The sequence below is a fragment of the Balaenoptera ricei genome, chromosome 4 (genome assembly GCF_028023285.1).
Source record: "Balaenoptera ricei isolate mBalRic1 chromosome 4, mBalRic1.hap2, whole genome shotgun sequence".
Classification (NCBI taxonomy): domain Eukaryota; kingdom Metazoa; phylum Chordata; class Mammalia; order Artiodactyla; family Balaenopteridae; genus Balaenoptera; species Balaenoptera ricei.
The window spans coordinates 89,954,126-89,971,188 of record NC_082642.1 but is presented as its reverse complement, the minus strand read 5'-3'; the positions used below and the strand labels follow the sequence as shown (position 1 = coordinate 89,971,188).

The window sequence follows — 17,063 nt, the reverse complement described above, 5'->3', positions numbered from 1 at the left end:
AACACAGCCAAAAATAAATAAATAAATAAATTAAAAAAAAAAAAAAAGCTGGCCCAAGGGTGTTTCTGGAAGGTTCCTTTGAGAGCAGGGAAGGTTGGGCAGGGGAATCTGTGTCTCTGGCCAAACATCTCCCCAGACAGCTCCCTTCGCTCCCCCAGTGCCCACTGAGGGTGTCTCAGCTGCTTGCCACCAACCGGGGGTAGGGGTGTGTGGTCTCTCCTTCCTCTCTGCTAAGCCAACACGTGCCTGGAACCCTGAAGCAGAGCCCATCAGTTCTTTATTCCAGGTGCGTAAGTGACAGAATCACAGAGCCAGGGAGTTGATGAAAATGTGCAGCTGTGTCCTTGATCTAAACATGCCATTCAGAAGAAGCCTTTCCTTCCCAGCCAGGAGGCTGCTCGGGCGCCGTCCTCCTTTCTCATGACTCCCTCTCTCTACATGCCCAGCGCCTCAGCCGTTCTGACCAGGTTGCCAGATAAAATACAGGACACCCAGTTAAATTAGAATTTCAGGTAAACAATGAATGCTTTTTAAAATATATGGATATCCCAAATATTTCATGGGACATTCTTATAGTAAAACATTGTTCGCGGTTTATCTGAAATTCAAATTTAACTGGGCTTTCTGTATTTTTATTGTTAAATCTGACAACCCTACTTTTAATGCCTCCACTCCCACCAGTGTCCCCACCTCTTCCCTTTTCCCAGTCTGTGGGTTTCCTTCTGCTGTGGCAAGCCCCCAACCTTTTCTTAGGCTTACGGACAGCTCCACTGCCTCTGGCAGGATTGTCCGCGACACACATTCTGTCTTTCTGCTCCACCTCCATTTCTCAGTGGGAGCAGAAGAAGCTTAGTGTCTGAACATGGATGAGGGGAGGAAGGACTTCGGGTTTGGGTGCCTTGCTCCCCATTTCCACCTTGCTTTTGTTCTATCAGTTTTCCCTTTAGCAGGTTTGATGACACAAAGTATAATAATCTTGTCTTGCACAGCATGGGTCGATCCCTTGCCAAGGGGCCTCACTGGGTTGAGGATGAGACGTAAATTTTGTACTTTACCCTAAAAGAGAGCCTTCCCCTACCTGACCTCAAGTCACGTTACAAAGTCCTCATCGCATAGCTTAGTTTTGGGATTGCAATGGTCAGGGCACGGCAGTCTCGCCAGTCTACCATGCTTCCGTCATCCCTCCCTCCTTGTTTTACATTCCCTTCTTTCTAACTGTTGGACAACTCCCCACCCCCCATGCTGTCTCTCTTCAGTGCCATATGTGCTTAATTCTTTTGATTTAAATTTTTATTATTTTTTTAAGTTAATAAAATTTATTTTCAGAGTAGTTTACGTTCACAGTAAAATTGAGCCAAAAGTACAGAGAATTCCCACATAACCCCTTCCCCCCACACACTTACAATTTCCCCCACTATTGACATACCCCATCAGAGAGCATCTGTTACATCTGTTACAATCAATGAACCTATGTTGGTTGACACATCATTAGCATCCAAAGCCCATAGTTTACGTTAAGCTTCACTCTTGGTGTTGTATGGGTTTTGACAAATGTATTATAACATGCATTTGCCATTGTAGTGACGTACAGAATAATTTTACTGCCCTCAATATCCTCTGTGCTCTGCCGATTCATCCTTCCCTCCTTCTTAAGCCCCTAGAAACCACTGATCTTTTTACTATCTCCACAGTTTTGCCTTTTCCAGAATGTCATATACTTGGAATCATAAGCTATGTAACCTTTTCACTTTGGCTTCTTTCATGCAATAATATACATTTAAGTTTCCTTCATGTCTTCTCATGGCTTGATATCTCATATCTTTTTAGTGCTCTGTAGTATTCCATTGTCCGGATGTACCATAGTTTATTTACCTATTCATCTACTGAAAAACATCTTGGTGACTTCCAAATTTTGGCAATTATGAATAAAGTTACTATAAACATATGTGTATAGGTTTTTATGTGGATATAAGTTTTCATCTCCTTTAGGTAAATACCGAGGAGTGCAATCGCTGGATCATATGGTAAGAGTATGTTTAGTTCTGTAAGAAATTGTCAAACTGTCTTCCACAGTGGCTGCACCATTTTGGAATTCCCAGGAGCAGGGAATGAGAATCCCTTTTGCTCCACATCCTTATAGCATTTGGTGTTGTCAGTGTTCTGGGTTTTGGCCATTCTCATAGGCGTGTAGTGGAATCTTATTGTTTTAATTTGCAATTCCCTAATGATGTATGATGTTGAACATTTTTTCATATGCTTACTTGCCATCTGTATATCTTATTTGGTGAGGTCTATGCTCAGGTCTTTTGCCTATTTTTTAATCAGGTTGTTTGTTTTCTTGTTGTTGAGTTTTAAGAGTCCTTTGTATATTTTGGATAACAGTCCTTTATCAGATGCATCTTTTGCAAATATTTTCCCCCAGGCTTGTCTTCTCATTCTCTTGAAAGAAGTTTTTAATTTTAATGAAGTCCAGCTTATCAGTTCTTTCTTTCATGGATCATGACTTTGGTGTTGTATCTGAAAAGTCATTACCATACCCAAGGTCATCTAGGTTTTCTCCTATGTTATCTTTTAAGAGTTTCATAGTTTTGTGTTTTACATTTATGTCTTGATCCATTTTGAGTTAGTTTTTGTGAGGGGTGTAAAGTCTGTGTCTAGAGTCATATTTTTGCATGTGGATGTTCAGTTGTTCTAGTACCATTTGTTGAAAAAGCTGTCTTTGTTTCACTGTGTTGCCTTTGCTCCTTGGTCAAAGATCAGTTGACTATATTTATGTGAGTCTATTTCTGGGCTCTCTATTCTGTTCCACTGATCTATTTGTTTATTCTTTTAATAACATCACACTGTCTTGATTACTATAGTTTATAAAGTACTTAGCTTAAAAGTAAGTCTTGAATTAGGTAGTATAGGTCTTCTGACTTTGTTCTTCTCCTTCAGTATTGAGTTGACTATTCTAGGTCTTTTGCCTCTCCACAGAAACTTTAGAATCAGTTTGTGAATATCTATAAAAAATCTTGCTGGGGTTTTGATTGGGATTGCATTGAATCTGTAGATCAAGCTGGGAAGAACTAACTTCTTGACAGTATTGAGTCTTCCTATCCATGGACATGGAATATCTCTCCATTTATTTAGTTCTATGATATCTTTCATCAGAGTTTTGTGGTTTTCCATATATAGACCTTGTGTATATTTTGTTAGATTTATACCTAAGTATTTAATTCTATTGGTTGGTTGCTAATGGACATGGTAACGTGCTTTTAATTTCAAATTCTATTTGTTCATTGCTGGTATATAGGAAAACAATTGATTTTTGTACATTAACCTTGTATCCTACAACCTTGTTATAATTGCTTAATAGTTTCAGGAAGGTTTTTTAGAATCAATTCTTTCAGATTTTCTACATAGACAATCATGTCATTTGTGAACAATGACAGTTTCATTTCTTCCTTCCCAATCTTTATACCTTAAAAAGAATCTTTTGTGTCTTATTGAATTAGTTAGGACTTCCAGTACAATGTTGAAAAGCAGTGGTAAGAGGGGACATTCTTGCCTTATTCCTGATCTTAGCTGGAAAGCTTTGAGCTTCTCACCATTAAGTATGATGTTAGCTGTAGGATTTTTTGTAGAGTGTGTGTGTGTGTGTGTGTGTGTGTGTGTGTGTGTGTTTTAACAAGCTAAGGAAGTTCCCCTCTATTCCTAGTCTGCTGAGAGTTTTCATCATAAAAGGGTGTTGAATTTTGTCAAATGCTTTTTCTGCATCTATGGATATGATCATGTGATTTCTTCTTCAGTCTGTTGACGTGATAGATTACATTAATTTATTTTAAAATGTAGAACCAGACTTGCGTACCTGGGATAAATGCCACTTTATTGTGGTGTATAACTCTTTTTATTCATTGTTGGATTCGATTTGCTAATATTTTATTGAGGATTTTTGCATCTATGTTAATGAGAGATTGGTGTATAGTTTTATTTTCTTGTGATGTTTTTTTCTGGTTTTAGTATTAGGAAAATGCTGGCCTTACAGAATGAGTTAGGAAGCTTCCCTCTGCTTCAGTCTTCTGAAAGAGATTATAGAGTTGGTAGAATTTCTTCCTGAAATGTTAGGGATCAATAGAATTCACCAGTGAACCTATTTGGGCTATGTGCTTAATTCTTTTTTTTTTTTTTTTGCCACGCCACCCAGCACGTGGGATCTTAGTTCTTCTACCAGGGATCGAACCCTTATCCCCTGCAGTGGAAGCGCAGAGTCCTAACCACTGGACCACCACAGAATTCCCATGTGCCTAATTCTTGATAAATGAATGCTGGGGTTAAATGAATGTGGTTCTATATGGAGACTTGATTACACTTGGGGGCATTTGAGGGTAAAACGACAGACTTGTACACACTGGGAGGCGCTTCACCTGCTGGGTGAAGTCGTTCTCTACGTAAAGCAGACAGTTTGGAGTCTCTGCTCAGATCAGAAATCATGTTTCTCTTGGAACTTCTTCCAACACCACTTACTCACCTACAAGTCTGAGCCTGATCACCAGGTTTGTATCATGTGACCTCTTTTCCTACTCTGTGGTTACACTTGATTGGACCAGGGAGGGACAATTGACATAAGCTGGACCAATCAGATTCTCTCTTCATGGATTTGGGATATAGGACCAAAAGGCAACTACCCAGCTTCTGCATAGGATTGGAACCGAGGTGCTCTGGACACAGGGGGTGTGGACCAGTTGTCGCTGGAGTTGTTATACCAGATATGTGTAAAGTTCTGCCTGCTAAGAGAGAAGGATGAGGTGGAAACTGATCAGGTTCCTGGGAAGAGCAGACAGAGTGGGGCTGAGGGACTATGGGGTGGAGCAGCTCAAAAGACTCCAACTGGGGCCCAGGAAAGGACAGAGAAAATGTATCAGGGGTTGGGTACCCTAGATCTAAGGATGGGGTGGTTCCTGGAAAGGGAGCTGAAATGATTTAATCCTTCCTCCAGGGAACACTCCAGATAGGAAAAGGCACTGCATACTTATCCTCTTGAAACTGATGGGCAGAGACCAGCAAGGCAGGGAGGGGTCCTGGGAGAGAGTTGGGGATACTCCATATGGGGGTATCCTTACCAGCCTCCTCAGAGGGCCAAGCCTTGGCTTGTGTTGGGGGGAGGGGAAGAAAGGGATATGGAGACTGAAGCAAAGATCCAAGTCTGGGCTGGAGTAACCGAGCTTCCCGACATGGAGTAACTGAGGGCTGAAGCAGGACTGGGTCCAACCGACCTCGGCTCCCTCCACCCTCTGTCTCAGGCCCTTTAGCCACCAGAGGAAAATCATGAATGAAATCCATGGCTTTGGGAACACAAAAAGTCAGAGGGATTTTATTTAAATAGACTTTAATTAGAAGTAAACTGGAGACTTTTGTGTGCAAATGTATTTTGGTTTTTAATTTAGAGCCATCACCCCATCAACTCTGGTGTGCGCACGTAGTGTTCCTGTAGGTCACTGTCCTCTGTGTGGGTATGCCTCTGTGAGAATCCATCTATTTATATAGTAGGCCTTTATGGCCTCTTCCTGTCAGCCTCTGCGTCTTCCGTACTGACAAGGTGTGGTCTTTATTATTCATTCCCATTATTCATTCTTCTTAAAGAATCCTGAATCCTCATCAGTCACCTTACTTCTTCCAGTCTCCCTAAACCACGGCGCCTGGGAGTGTGTGCAGGTGAGGCTGGGGTGGCTCCTGAGGTATCATAGGCCACAGCAGCCCGTTCGGGGCAAGGCCTCAGCTTTAGGAGCCCAGCGGGTAGGAGAAACGGGTCCCGGACCAGCCCCAGAAGCGCAGGAGCACGAACAACACGACCCCCAGCAGCAGGAGGGCGCCCAGGGCCCCGAAAAGGATCCCGAAGAAGGCGCCGAGTTTCAAACTCAGGTGCTCACAGCGCTCGCCCCAGGGCGTGTAGATGGAGAAGGGCTCACAGCTGGGGACAGAGAGAGGGGACACGGTCAGCAGGGCGCTCAGCCTCCCCATCCCTCCTCTCTGTCGGGCCAGAGGAGGTTTTCCACGACAGGCTCGGCTCCCCTCTAGGGAAGGGGCGGACTCAGCCCTGACTTGGAGCTGAGGGGAGGCCACTGGGCTACCAAGGCAGGCGGGGACGGGGGGTGGGGGGGTGGTGGTGAATTCATCTAAGGTCGCCTCCACAGGGACTTCGGGGAGGGGCGGGGCTGGCCGCAGGTGAGCATGCGCAGTCACAAACCCTGCCTGCCCCCGGAGAGCTGGGGTCCAGTGCTAGGCTCCACCCGCCCCCTCCTTGGACCCGGGAGCGGAGAGGGCTGGGCCCATCTGCAACTGCAGTGGGAACAAGCGTAGACGGAGGGCACCGATGTGACAAGAGGGCCCAGGTGGCGCTGCCCCTCTCCATGGCAGGCCTGCGGCCTAGTGCCCTCCCCTCACGGGAGACCCTCAGACTGCTGATGAACCGTTGGGACAGAGGGCGCCAGTTTGAGAGGGCCTCCCCTGACTGTTACTCTTAAGGAGGGGCAGGGCCGGGCCTAGACACAAGACAATGGGTTCCTTTTCCACAACGAGGCAGCAGGCTGTCCACCCAAGAAGCAAAATCAGGTGGGAGAGTCTGGCTTTGGAACCCCGATCCTGTTACTTAACTTGCTGGGTACCTTAGGCAGATTCCTTATCGTCTCTAAGCTGCAGTTTTCTCATCTCTAAAGTGGTCATAATATCTACCCAGTAGCTGGTTTGAGTTGATAGGTAACATAGCAACTTTTTCATCCGCACAGTTTAGGCATGGACACATCTTCTTTTCCATTGTCCCTTTCCCCTCTGATCCCCTTTCTCTTAATTACAAATGGAACCATCCTAAATTTTCAGACACCATGGCATTTCTGGACCCCTTGCAGCTTGGATTCCCAGCACTGCCCGCCGCCTCATGCCCCCAGCCCCGCCCACCTGCAGCGGGGCCCATCGGGCAGGTGCTGGCACTGGCCTCCGTGCTCACAGTAGCCCTCACTGCATGGGGACACGCAGGTGAAGCCGCTCTGGGGGTGGAAGACCAGGTGGTAGCCCTTGTATCCGCTGCATTGGAAGTAAGTTTCCAGCGTGCTCACATTCACTGTCAGGTGGGATAAAAGTGAATATAGAAAGCAACCAATTAACACCAGATCTATACCTTTTGGATAAAGAATTCCATTTTCAGGCACTTATCCTGAGAAATAATTGGAAACACACATGAAAACTACATATGTTCATGGAAGACCAGAGCAGCATGGTTAATAAGAGCAATGATGTTCAACAGGAGTGGTTTTGTTAAATATTGTGCAACTGATAAGCACCACGGTATGAAAAATGCATTGGTTAAGAGCATATGCTTTGAAATCAGCCAGACCTGAGTTGAAATTCAGACTCTACTACTAACTGGTTGTGTGATTTAGGGGAAATTTCTTAACTCTTTCAGCCTCAGTTTCCTTATTTTTAAAAGGAAACTACCTTGCTGTAAATTTTAAATGAGGTAATATATACAGAGTATTCAGTACAGTGCCTGACACAGGAAGCCCTCATTAAATGGTCACTATTAGTATAACATTCTTTTTAAAATCTATTATAGCACACTATATTAAGACATATTGTAAAATAATATATGAAATTGGAATGTGTATACAATATACAAGATAATATGTTCACAATTATTTCAGTAATGAGGAGGTTAACAAACATTAGGTATGATTTGATCCCTTTGTTGTAAATAAATTTATATGTGTGAAGGTTCCTATGCATAAAAAAAATTCAGAAAAATAGGTGCAAAATGGATTTGTCTCTGGGGACTGGGATTACAAGTGATTTTTTTTTTCTTTTTGTTAATTTGTGTTTCCTAAAGTTTCTACAATAAACACATTGTACTTGTATAATAAAAATTGTGGGATGTTTGTTTGTTTGTTTGTTTTCTCTAATAAAAGGCACAATCAGGTCTGGGGTGTCCTCTTAACCCCAACCCTACCCCCCTACCACCCATACGCATGGTAGTTTGGAGAATTTCACATCGTTGTCCCTGGGACGGAGGAGGCTTAGCCTGGATTCTAAAAGAAGCTCTGGCTTGGTCCTGGACCCAGGTAACACAGCAGCTTCTGTTGGGTTTGACATACTCACTGCCCTGTTCTCTGCCTGACTCACAAAATACAGTGGGCTATTCCTTTCCTTCCCTGGCAAGCTTGCCAACCTATCTCATTCCTGTTCCGGGATAATTAGGGGCTGTCAGAGTTGAAAGGGACCTCAGAAATCCCATCTCATTTTCCAGATGGGACTGTGGAGGCCTAGACTGGGGATGGCTTTTGCATGGGGTCACACTCTTTCGGGGAAGGGATATCTCTGCCCCTGGGCCAGGTCTCCAGCCTTCAACTTAATATCTCCAGCTGGAGGGCAAAGGCAAAAAGAATGTCCTTGTTTATGTTTATAAAGTACAATGGTCTTTTAACCAAATCATTAACAATTTTGTGGAAAGAAAACCGCTAGCAGTGATGGTCAGGAAAGCGGCAGTTGAAGTAATTGCTCTGTGAAACTGTACACGTGGGGATTCATCAAGCAGTATTTTGTGCGCCTGTTCTTGAATTTAGAAGGCTGGTGGGTAAAATGTTCACAATTTCTCTCAAAAATTACAAACAAAAAAACCTAAATTAACTTAATTTTTGTCTGTGGCTCGCTGTAGAACACATTTCAGCCATGGGTTTGTGTGGGCTGCAGATCTGTGACAGGCTCCCTCTGCTTACCTCCCCCCTCAGCTATCCCAGTAGCTGTCCCCAAGACAGTGACTCACGAGCCGTCATACTGTACACGTCCCTCCTGCGGATGGGGTGGAAGGTCACGTTGTTCCTGGGCCCCGCACTTCTCTTCCACCTCCTCCATGGAGTTAAGAACGCCTCCACCACTGCGTCTAGCAGCTGGGTATTCAGGAAGTTGATGACAGGGCCCCCAGGGCGGTACTGGAACTCCGAGATGATGTTCCAGCAGTGAAGGGAGCTTCCTGAGGCCAGTGCTGTTGGGGGTTCACTGTATGGGAGGGGTGCAGTGAGGGGCCAAAGGGTGAGGAGTTTGGGGGAGGACCCGGCGACCAGGTGGGGACAGTCCCACTTACATTCGATCCACTTGTCTGTTCCAGAGAAAGGCCCGCACATCCAGGTTCCTCAGTCTATAGGCCACCTAGGGCAGAGGATGGGAGTCGGGGTGGAAGGGTGGAAGTGAGGGTGAGGCCCAATCCAGAGAGGAGACCCTTCCCACTTTAATGCACATATTCTCCCTTTCTGTTTCCTTCTTCCCTTTTTTTTTTTTTTTTTCTGGCCACACCCCACGGCTTGTGGGATCTCAGTTCCCTGACCAGGGATTGAACCCAGGGAACTCCCTGTTTCCTTCTTTGAAGATGAGGACCCAAGACACCAGAATGTTTCTTATGCATTTCTGCATCCCCACACCCCAGCCTAGCCTGGTGACTGGCACAGGTCCCTGCTTAATAGAAGTTTGTTGGTGAGTGAAGGACTTTACATATCCTCACCCCCACTTCCTATCACAAGGGGAGAATCTGAAATGAATGACCTCTACCTTGCCTCTGATCCCCGATTTACCCATTCATTCTCTCCCCACGTGTATATTGAACAGAGATTATATTTAGCCAGTCCTAGGGGATGGTCAGGTGTGAGGGATGTCAGTGTGACTTAGGAACAGTCCATTCTTAAAGACCCATAGTCTGGCGCAGTAGACAAATGTCAACAGATTTTACCATACAGAGTGTGGAGTGCTGTAGTAGTAGTAGTAGCAACAGTAGTAATAATCATTTGGATAATTTTTTTAATACATTGTGTTTTAGGCACCGTGCTGAGCGCTCTACCTACATTATCATTTAAACCTTGACACAAACCATTGACATAAGTACTGTTATTACTTTTATTTTTACAGATGGGAGTTCAAATAATTTGTCTAATTATTACACCTGCTCTAGTGAGTGGTAGTGTCAGGATTTGAACCTGGGTAGGATTCTAGAGCCTCAATAACTCAACTATTGTGCTACTTTGCCTGTGATTGGGGAATGGACAAGGGCGTGGGAGCCAAGAAGAGGGAGGCCCAGTTTCCTCAGCAAAGTCAGGTAAGGCTTCCTGGAGGTGAAATGCCCTCTTGTGTTTCTTCCATATACCATCCAAGGGCAGGTCTTGAGGGATGATCGGAAGGACAGGCTGCATTGACTCGGCCACCCTGGACTCTATTCATTGAGTTGGTCATTCTAACCCCCTTGGAGGTCTCTGTCCTAGGTCTTCCTGCTTTCCTCACCCTCAGCCTTCCCTGGGGCAGGAGGCTCCAGCCTCCTCTGGCAGTTGAATCTAGATGGATTATGAGATGCAGAACGCACAAGCCATGGCTAAGACCCCACCCTGAACCTGCCAAGACCCGCCTCCCCACCCAGAGCTGGCCTGCAGCACTGACCGAGGCATTGACATCTGCTTGGGAGGCACCTTCGTCTTCAATGAGCGAGAGATGGATGATCCTTAAGGGAAGCTCTGGAGATGGGAGAAGGAGGTCCATAATCACCTCACAGGTTTACCAGGAGGATCAGCAGAAGTGGCCAAGTCTGCTGACCCTCACACAAATGCATGTTGGACTACGGTCAAGTCTTCCCTGACTCTTGTCTTGCTGAGCTGTGAGGTCACCTTCGGTCTTTCCTCAGCAGACTGCTCAGGCCCGTGGGTCATGCTGTGACAGCTGCCCCCCACTCGCTCCCATAGCCTACAACTTACCACCACCTGAGGGAAATTTGGAGTTGTGTCCTGTGAGTTTGAGGGACTTAGCCTGGCCCCCAGAGCCCCATATCGTCCCCCAAGGCGAGAGAAGTGGGGATGGCGGAGTATCTGGTCATACCTAGACGGACGGTTGGAGGGAAATTGTTCCCAGCCAGGAAGCAGCGGCTGTCGGTGAAGGCTGGGGGGCAGGTGCAGGCGGGCTGGCAGGCCAGAGCCTGGGAGATGTAGCAGTGGCCGTTGTTGTAGCAGTAATTCTCAGGGCAGGACTTGTTCTGACAGAGGAAAGGGTTCTCCAGAGCTGCAGGGGGAGCAGAGAGGTCAGCAACACCTCACTCAGCAGCAAGGGGCGGCCCCCGGCCCAGGGAAAGCTGCTCCCAGGACAGGCTTGACTTCTTTCCCGCAAAGCCCACTTAAACTGCATTCCGCTTGTGGGCCACTCTGAACCCCAAACTATCCTTCTTCCTTTTCCAGACATTTCTTTGCCGGGCGACCCTTTTTCCCCTGCCAGGTAAGGGTTCTCCTAATTCTGCTGAGGGAATGGAGCAGCAGCCAGGGAACCAGAAGTATCAGACCCTTCCCATCAGGAAAGGACCCTCTTTCAGGAAAGCCCACCAGCCTGTTTTCTTCACTTCCATCCCCTTTTCTGCCTTTATAAGGCTGTGGTTCTACCTCTCTGGTCTCTGCTCAGAAGATACAGTGGTCTCTAGATTTCACTGGGGCGCTTCAGGGGGCTTAGTGGAGGCCTCACCGTGATGCCCTCATGACTCTGATGGCTCAAAGGTCGAGCAACAGATGGTGGAAGGAGGACTCAAAGGGAAGACGAGGCACCCCTGTCACCAGATGCCCATGGCAGCACCCCCGCCCCCCAGCCCCCCCTCACACAATGTCCTGACTAGGGAAATGCAGAGACCCTGGGCCTTGCATCTCTGAAAACCCCCGGGAGCCTGAGGGCCCCACTCCAGCGTACTTCTGGTTCCCTGGCTGCTGCTAAAAGTTCCCTCCCCTCTCCAGGCCATCTTCAGTCTTTTGCCCTGGGTTTCCCCCAACAGTGCCTCAGGGCTGCTCAGCTCTGGCCCCTCCTCCATGCCTGTACAATCTCTTCTCCTTCGGCCTCACACCCTGCCATACCCACCTTACCTCCTTACCATACCCACCTGTACTGTACATTCTAAAGACTTGCTGGAAAGGGGGGAGAAATGGTTCGCCCAGTTGTCTTAGGCCCTCGAGATGTCACCTGTCCCCAGAACCTCCTCCTGCCGAGGCCCTGTCCCCAGCTCACGTGCACAGTGACGTCCATCCCCAGTCAGGTTCGGTGGGCAGGCCTCGCAGCCCTTCCCGGAAATGCACTTCACATTCGGGAAGCACTGCTCGTCACAGGGGTCCTTGGAGCGGTTGCAGTAGCGGCCTAAGGTGTTCCCGTCACACCTGCAGTCGGCCACCTGGAATGGGTTGCTGATCACTGGGTGGTCAGGAGGCTGAACCATTAAGGGTTTCTGGGGTGTTGCACCAACCCCTCTGGTCTGAGAATCCATGGACCCTGAGTCCTTGTCTTAATTCTGCCAGTATCCACTGAGCAGTTTCTTGAACAGGCCCTGGGCCTGCACGTCCCTGTCAAAGGCAGACCGTCCCAGGCCACATGGCCTCCCTGGGCCATCCTTTTCCTGAGCCCTCTGCCTGGCCCCTGCCCCGGAATCCCAGCCTCTTCCCTCTCACAGCAAATCTCCTTGCCTGAAACCCTTCCTAGAGTAAGACAGGGGCTAAATAAATAAATATTCTACTATCCCTGGAAAACTGGATCCTATGTAAGCTGCAGTTTCCTGCTCTCTCTTCCCTTGCTGACTCCCAACCAAGAAGAAGGAGGTTCGCTGCTGAGCACAGTGAAAGCGCGCAATAACCAGAACAAGGGCACAGGGAGGGGAATCGTCCAGATCCTCATCAAGTTCCTCATCTCTCTTTTCTATCTCGCCTACTGAGATGACGCTGGAAAGCTCCCCGAAATGGAACCCTTTAACACTATGTACTGCCAAGACTGGATATCTTGGGATATCTAAAATAATATATTGATTTTAATCTCTTTTCCCCCCACTCTGTATATTTTTCCTTTTCTGCCTCCTGGACTCCTCCACCTCTCTCCCTCATGAGCAGAGGAATTCTCTGCTCATGCTTCAGGAGAAGGGTGTGTGTGTGTGTGTGTGTGTGTGTGTGTGTGTGTGTGTGTAAGAGGTGAAGAAGGTAGTGGGGTATTGCCAGCCGAACACTTTCCTTTCTGACTCCCCCCAAAAGGTGGAAAAAAAAAAAGCAGATGGGGCCAGATTCATGGACTTAGGCCAAGTATCTTGGCTAGAAACTTGAATGGAGAAGGATTTTCTTCAAACTTCAAAAGAGATGCTTCTTTTAGTTGGAGGAAGAGAGTAAAAAGGGAACAAAAAGGTTTTGGGGGGACCAAGATCAGAGGGATCTGTACTTCTCTTCCCAACACCATGAAGATGAAGCCCCAGAGAAATGGCTACGCAGTGCTTCTAGGCAGATGGGACCCTAAGCCACTCTGCAGAGGGTTTCCTGTGTCTGAGCAAGGCCCAGAAGCCACAGAGCACTCCCCTATGTCTGAAGGGAGGGTGCATGGAGCTGTGATCCGTGTAGACTCAGGCCCAGGGACCACATGGGCACCTTCCTACCCACATCTTACTGTCTTACTTCACTGTCTCACTCCAGAACCATGGAGCTGGGAACCACTGGGCAGCTCTAAGAAAGATTGAGGTGGAAGTTTCCTGCCAGCCTGGCTAAATGGGAGCTGGGAGATAAAAATTCAGTTGAGCTATAAGCAGTAAAGAAAGTTCTATTTCTTACACTTGTCAGTTTGTGGCCCGAGATTGGTGTCTGCTCTACTCACCTACCACAGCTCCACCCGCCTCCCATCACACACATTAGCACAGAAGAGCTGAAGGACGACATCCTTTCAGTTCCCACTTCCTTTCCCTCAACTTGGAAACCTCCCCCCAACCCTCTTCACCACTCACCTCCAGGGAGGAATCACCCACCCAGCTGGTCTGGTTATATAAACACTGGCTCTCTGCCTTGCACGCACAGACCACCGTCCTTGGCTTGAGTACAGATGACAAGTTGTCCTTGGCACTTCTTGCTAGAATCTCCAGAGTAAATGGTTCCAGCAACTTTGGTGTCCATAGCAATGCCCCATTCTCTGCCCCAGGGAAGAGGAGACTGTTGAGAGCTGGAGGCCTCAACTGCTCTGCTCTCTGCCACCCCAAGTGCTGATGCTGGACTTCCCGCACCCCTCTCAGACCACCCCTCCAATTTTCTCCGGCATTTCCTTGAGCAAGGCTGGTTTCCTGGAGTGATCCTGATCACGCCCCGAGCTGGAGGTGGCACCAGCCCAACTCAGGGATCATAGGGTAGACCCTCACAGAGGGGGAGGCAGCTGCTCCCCCTGAAGAGACCCCAAAAGGCAACCCTGCCTAGGCGTGCACCAGGATGGGACATCCGGGGGGGATGGAGGATGAAGGCCAGGATCCACCCAACACTTCCCCAGGCTACACTGCAGGCCAGACTGACTTCAGCTTCATGGCATCCTCATCCCTCGCCCTGATTTCTCACCCACTGCTCTCATTGCCTGGACTTTTGACCAGCCACCTTCGGACACCAGACTACAGTGTAACACTGCTACCTATCAATAAGGACTCTTCTGGTCCAACCTGTCTTATGTTTTTCAAGAAAATAGGAACGTCTCCTTAAAACAGTAGATTGAGAAGAGCTGATAGTAGGGAGCATAACTTCCAGGCCAGCACTCTTCAGGATAGGAGCTCAGTGGAGGAGAAAATCTCCTGATACTATTAATTTGGCACCTGGGAGGACGCTACATGGAGCAACAGGGTACAGCCAAAGCAGTCCCTTCTTATGCAGAGAAAGAAAATGAGTCAGAGAGGTGCTCAGAGCTCAGAATAAGGTCCCTAAGGGCTTTGGTTTAGCAAAGAACAGTCACCAGCTTAATTAGTGCTGGCAACAGAAGGCAAGCTACATCCTGTGGGCTTTGACTCTCTTTTTTTGCGCTTTTTTTTTTTTTTTTTTTGGCCATGCCTCGTGGTTTGTGGGATCTTAGTTCCCCAGCTGGGGACTGAGCCCGGGCCCACGGCAGTGAAAGTGCCGAGTCTTAACGACTGGATTGCCAGCGAAGTCCCAGATTATTATTATTATTATTAATCTGGGAATTCCCAGATTATTATTATTATTATTGACCCAGATCATGGTTACAGGCCTGAAATGGGGTCTTCACACCATTACTGGGAGGGAAAGATGAAGCTTTGCTTGGTCCCAGCGCAGAAAAGCAGATAAAGAGAGGCAAAGTGAGGTAAACATGGTTGACAAACATAAAAATAGTGAGAAAGGTACCAAATGAAGTTATTCGCATTTCTTTAAATCTCGTTCCATATTATATCCTTCTTTCAATAGATATGAAAATGTTTTAAATTAGTATTTGTTAATTGTTATATTTATTCTAATGATTTGTTGATTGCATAAGGATGATTGCATATTATAAGACTGAGATGAAATGATCTTTGAATCAGTTGTACGTGCCCAGAGACAGTCTAGCTAGCCAGCCAAATCTCCATAAGCCCATCACTACTATTCACTGGGGGCACCTATTTGAATTATAGGGATTATTCCCAAGAAATGTTGGTCCTGGATATTCCAATGGAAAAGTGACATGAAGTTGCACAGGGTATAACAAAATTACCCAGAGCTTGACTCTGACCTCATCTGCTACAGCCCCAGCCAAGGATTCTTACCAAAGAGCTTGAAGTCAGTGCAGTTGTTTCTGAGAGTGAATGTGACGTCCTTAGTGCTGCTGGTGTAATTAACCAGCTTGGCCTGTCCCATGTAAGCTTCCATCACATCAGGACCCTCAATAGAGGGGGGGTACTGATCTGAGACACAAAGAAGGAATGCGAGGAGTGAGGCAAGATACTCTCTTGCCTTCTGGGCTTCCTGTTTCTTTAGTCCTCTCTCTTGTGTGAAGCATTGCCCAGGCTGTGACCTACCTCCAGAAGCAGGAATTATTCTGTGTACCTGCTCTCAAACACATGCAGAGTAGGTTGTGGTTGTACTGCCCACACACCCAAATCTTTATTCTCTCTTTTATCTTCTCCTCAAACAGGATTCAAGTTCTTTCCTGATCAGAATGTTATTCTGGGCATGGTATGAAGTGAATCAGAGGTCAGGGTTGCTCAGACCATTGCGGAGTTTTACCTTTGGAAGAGGGCTGTAAACCATGAGGGTAACATCTAGATGGGCTTTGCATTTGTCAGGAAATGGAGAGGGAGTAAAACCTTTGCACTGGTCTCTGTGTTTTGGAGCCCTGCTATTTCCATACAATTGTTTATTCATTCATTCAGTCAGTCAGTCATAACAAATATTTACTGAGCATCTACTCTATGGCTGGCACTGTTCTAGGTAGTAAGGATGCAGCGATGAACAAATAATAAAAAAGATACCTATGAAAATTAGAAAATATGTTAGATAGTTATAGATACTAAGGAGAAAAAATAAAGCAGGGAAGGCAAATAGCAAGTGGAGGTGAATGTGAAATTTTAGGCAGGCTAGCTAAGAAAGGCACTGCTGAGAAGGTGACATTTGAATAGAGACTGGAAGGAGGTGAGGGACGAGCTTGTGGCTCTCTGGGGGAAGGGCATTCCAGGCAAAGAGGATAGCACGTGCAGTGTCTCGGAGTCGGGTGTGAGCCTGGCATGTTTGAAGAACACAAAGAATCCAGTGGGGCTGGAGTGGAATGAGTGAGGTGGGAAGTCCTAGGAGAAGAGTTTGGAGAGGCAATGGGGCCAGATTGGATAGGGCTTTGAAGGTTATCATAAGGACAGGGCTGGGGAATCATGGGACGGTTTGAGCAGAGGAATAACATGAGCAAAAGAATCTGTTAAGTTTTAAAAATGTGGAGCTTAAAGGAGTGTCGTGGAAGGGGGTCACCTCATCTGCTCCCTAACTCTGCACATGCCTCCCCGGGCCTCATACCACTTACTCAGGGTGGTGTTCATCTGCTGGTATTTTCTAAAGAGCATCCCAGTGTACAGTCCAAGGCTTTTGTTTCCTGTGGCCAGGGCATCGTAGATGCATTGTTTATCTCCATTACACTTGGAGGTCAAATTTTCATTCAAAGATTTGTTTCCCGACAGTTGTGAAAAGAAGACAGGGGTGAAGTTGGAAGGCAAATGGTCGTCCCTCTTGCCAAAAAGGCTTGTTCCGTTGACTTCCCCTAAAACACACAAGGTGCGATGG

At 47.0% G+C, this 17,063-nt stretch overlaps 1 protein-coding gene across 1 annotated transcript in view; it reads right to left on the bottom strand.

Moving 5' to 3' along the window:
- Positions 1–5,351: 5,351 nt before the first annotated feature.
- The window catches only part of MUC4 (mucin 4, cell surface associated), a 49,497-nt gene continuing 37,785 nt past the window's right edge, over positions 5,352–17,063 (bottom strand). Inside the window, 11 exon segments of the mRNA XM_059920891.1 lie at positions 5,352–5,762; positions 5,764–5,950; positions 6,934–7,096; positions 8,792–9,024; positions 9,110–9,174; positions 10,447–10,520; positions 10,879–11,058; positions 12,040–12,199; positions 13,778–13,959; positions 15,563–15,700; positions 16,807–17,040. Of these exon segments, the coding sequence (XP_059776874.1) occupies positions 5,721–5,762; positions 5,764–5,950; positions 6,934–7,096; positions 8,792–9,024; positions 9,110–9,174; positions 10,447–10,520; positions 10,879–11,058; positions 12,040–12,199; positions 13,778–13,959; positions 15,563–15,700; positions 16,807–17,040 (1,658 nt within the window). The 3' untranslated portion in view covers positions 5,352–5,720.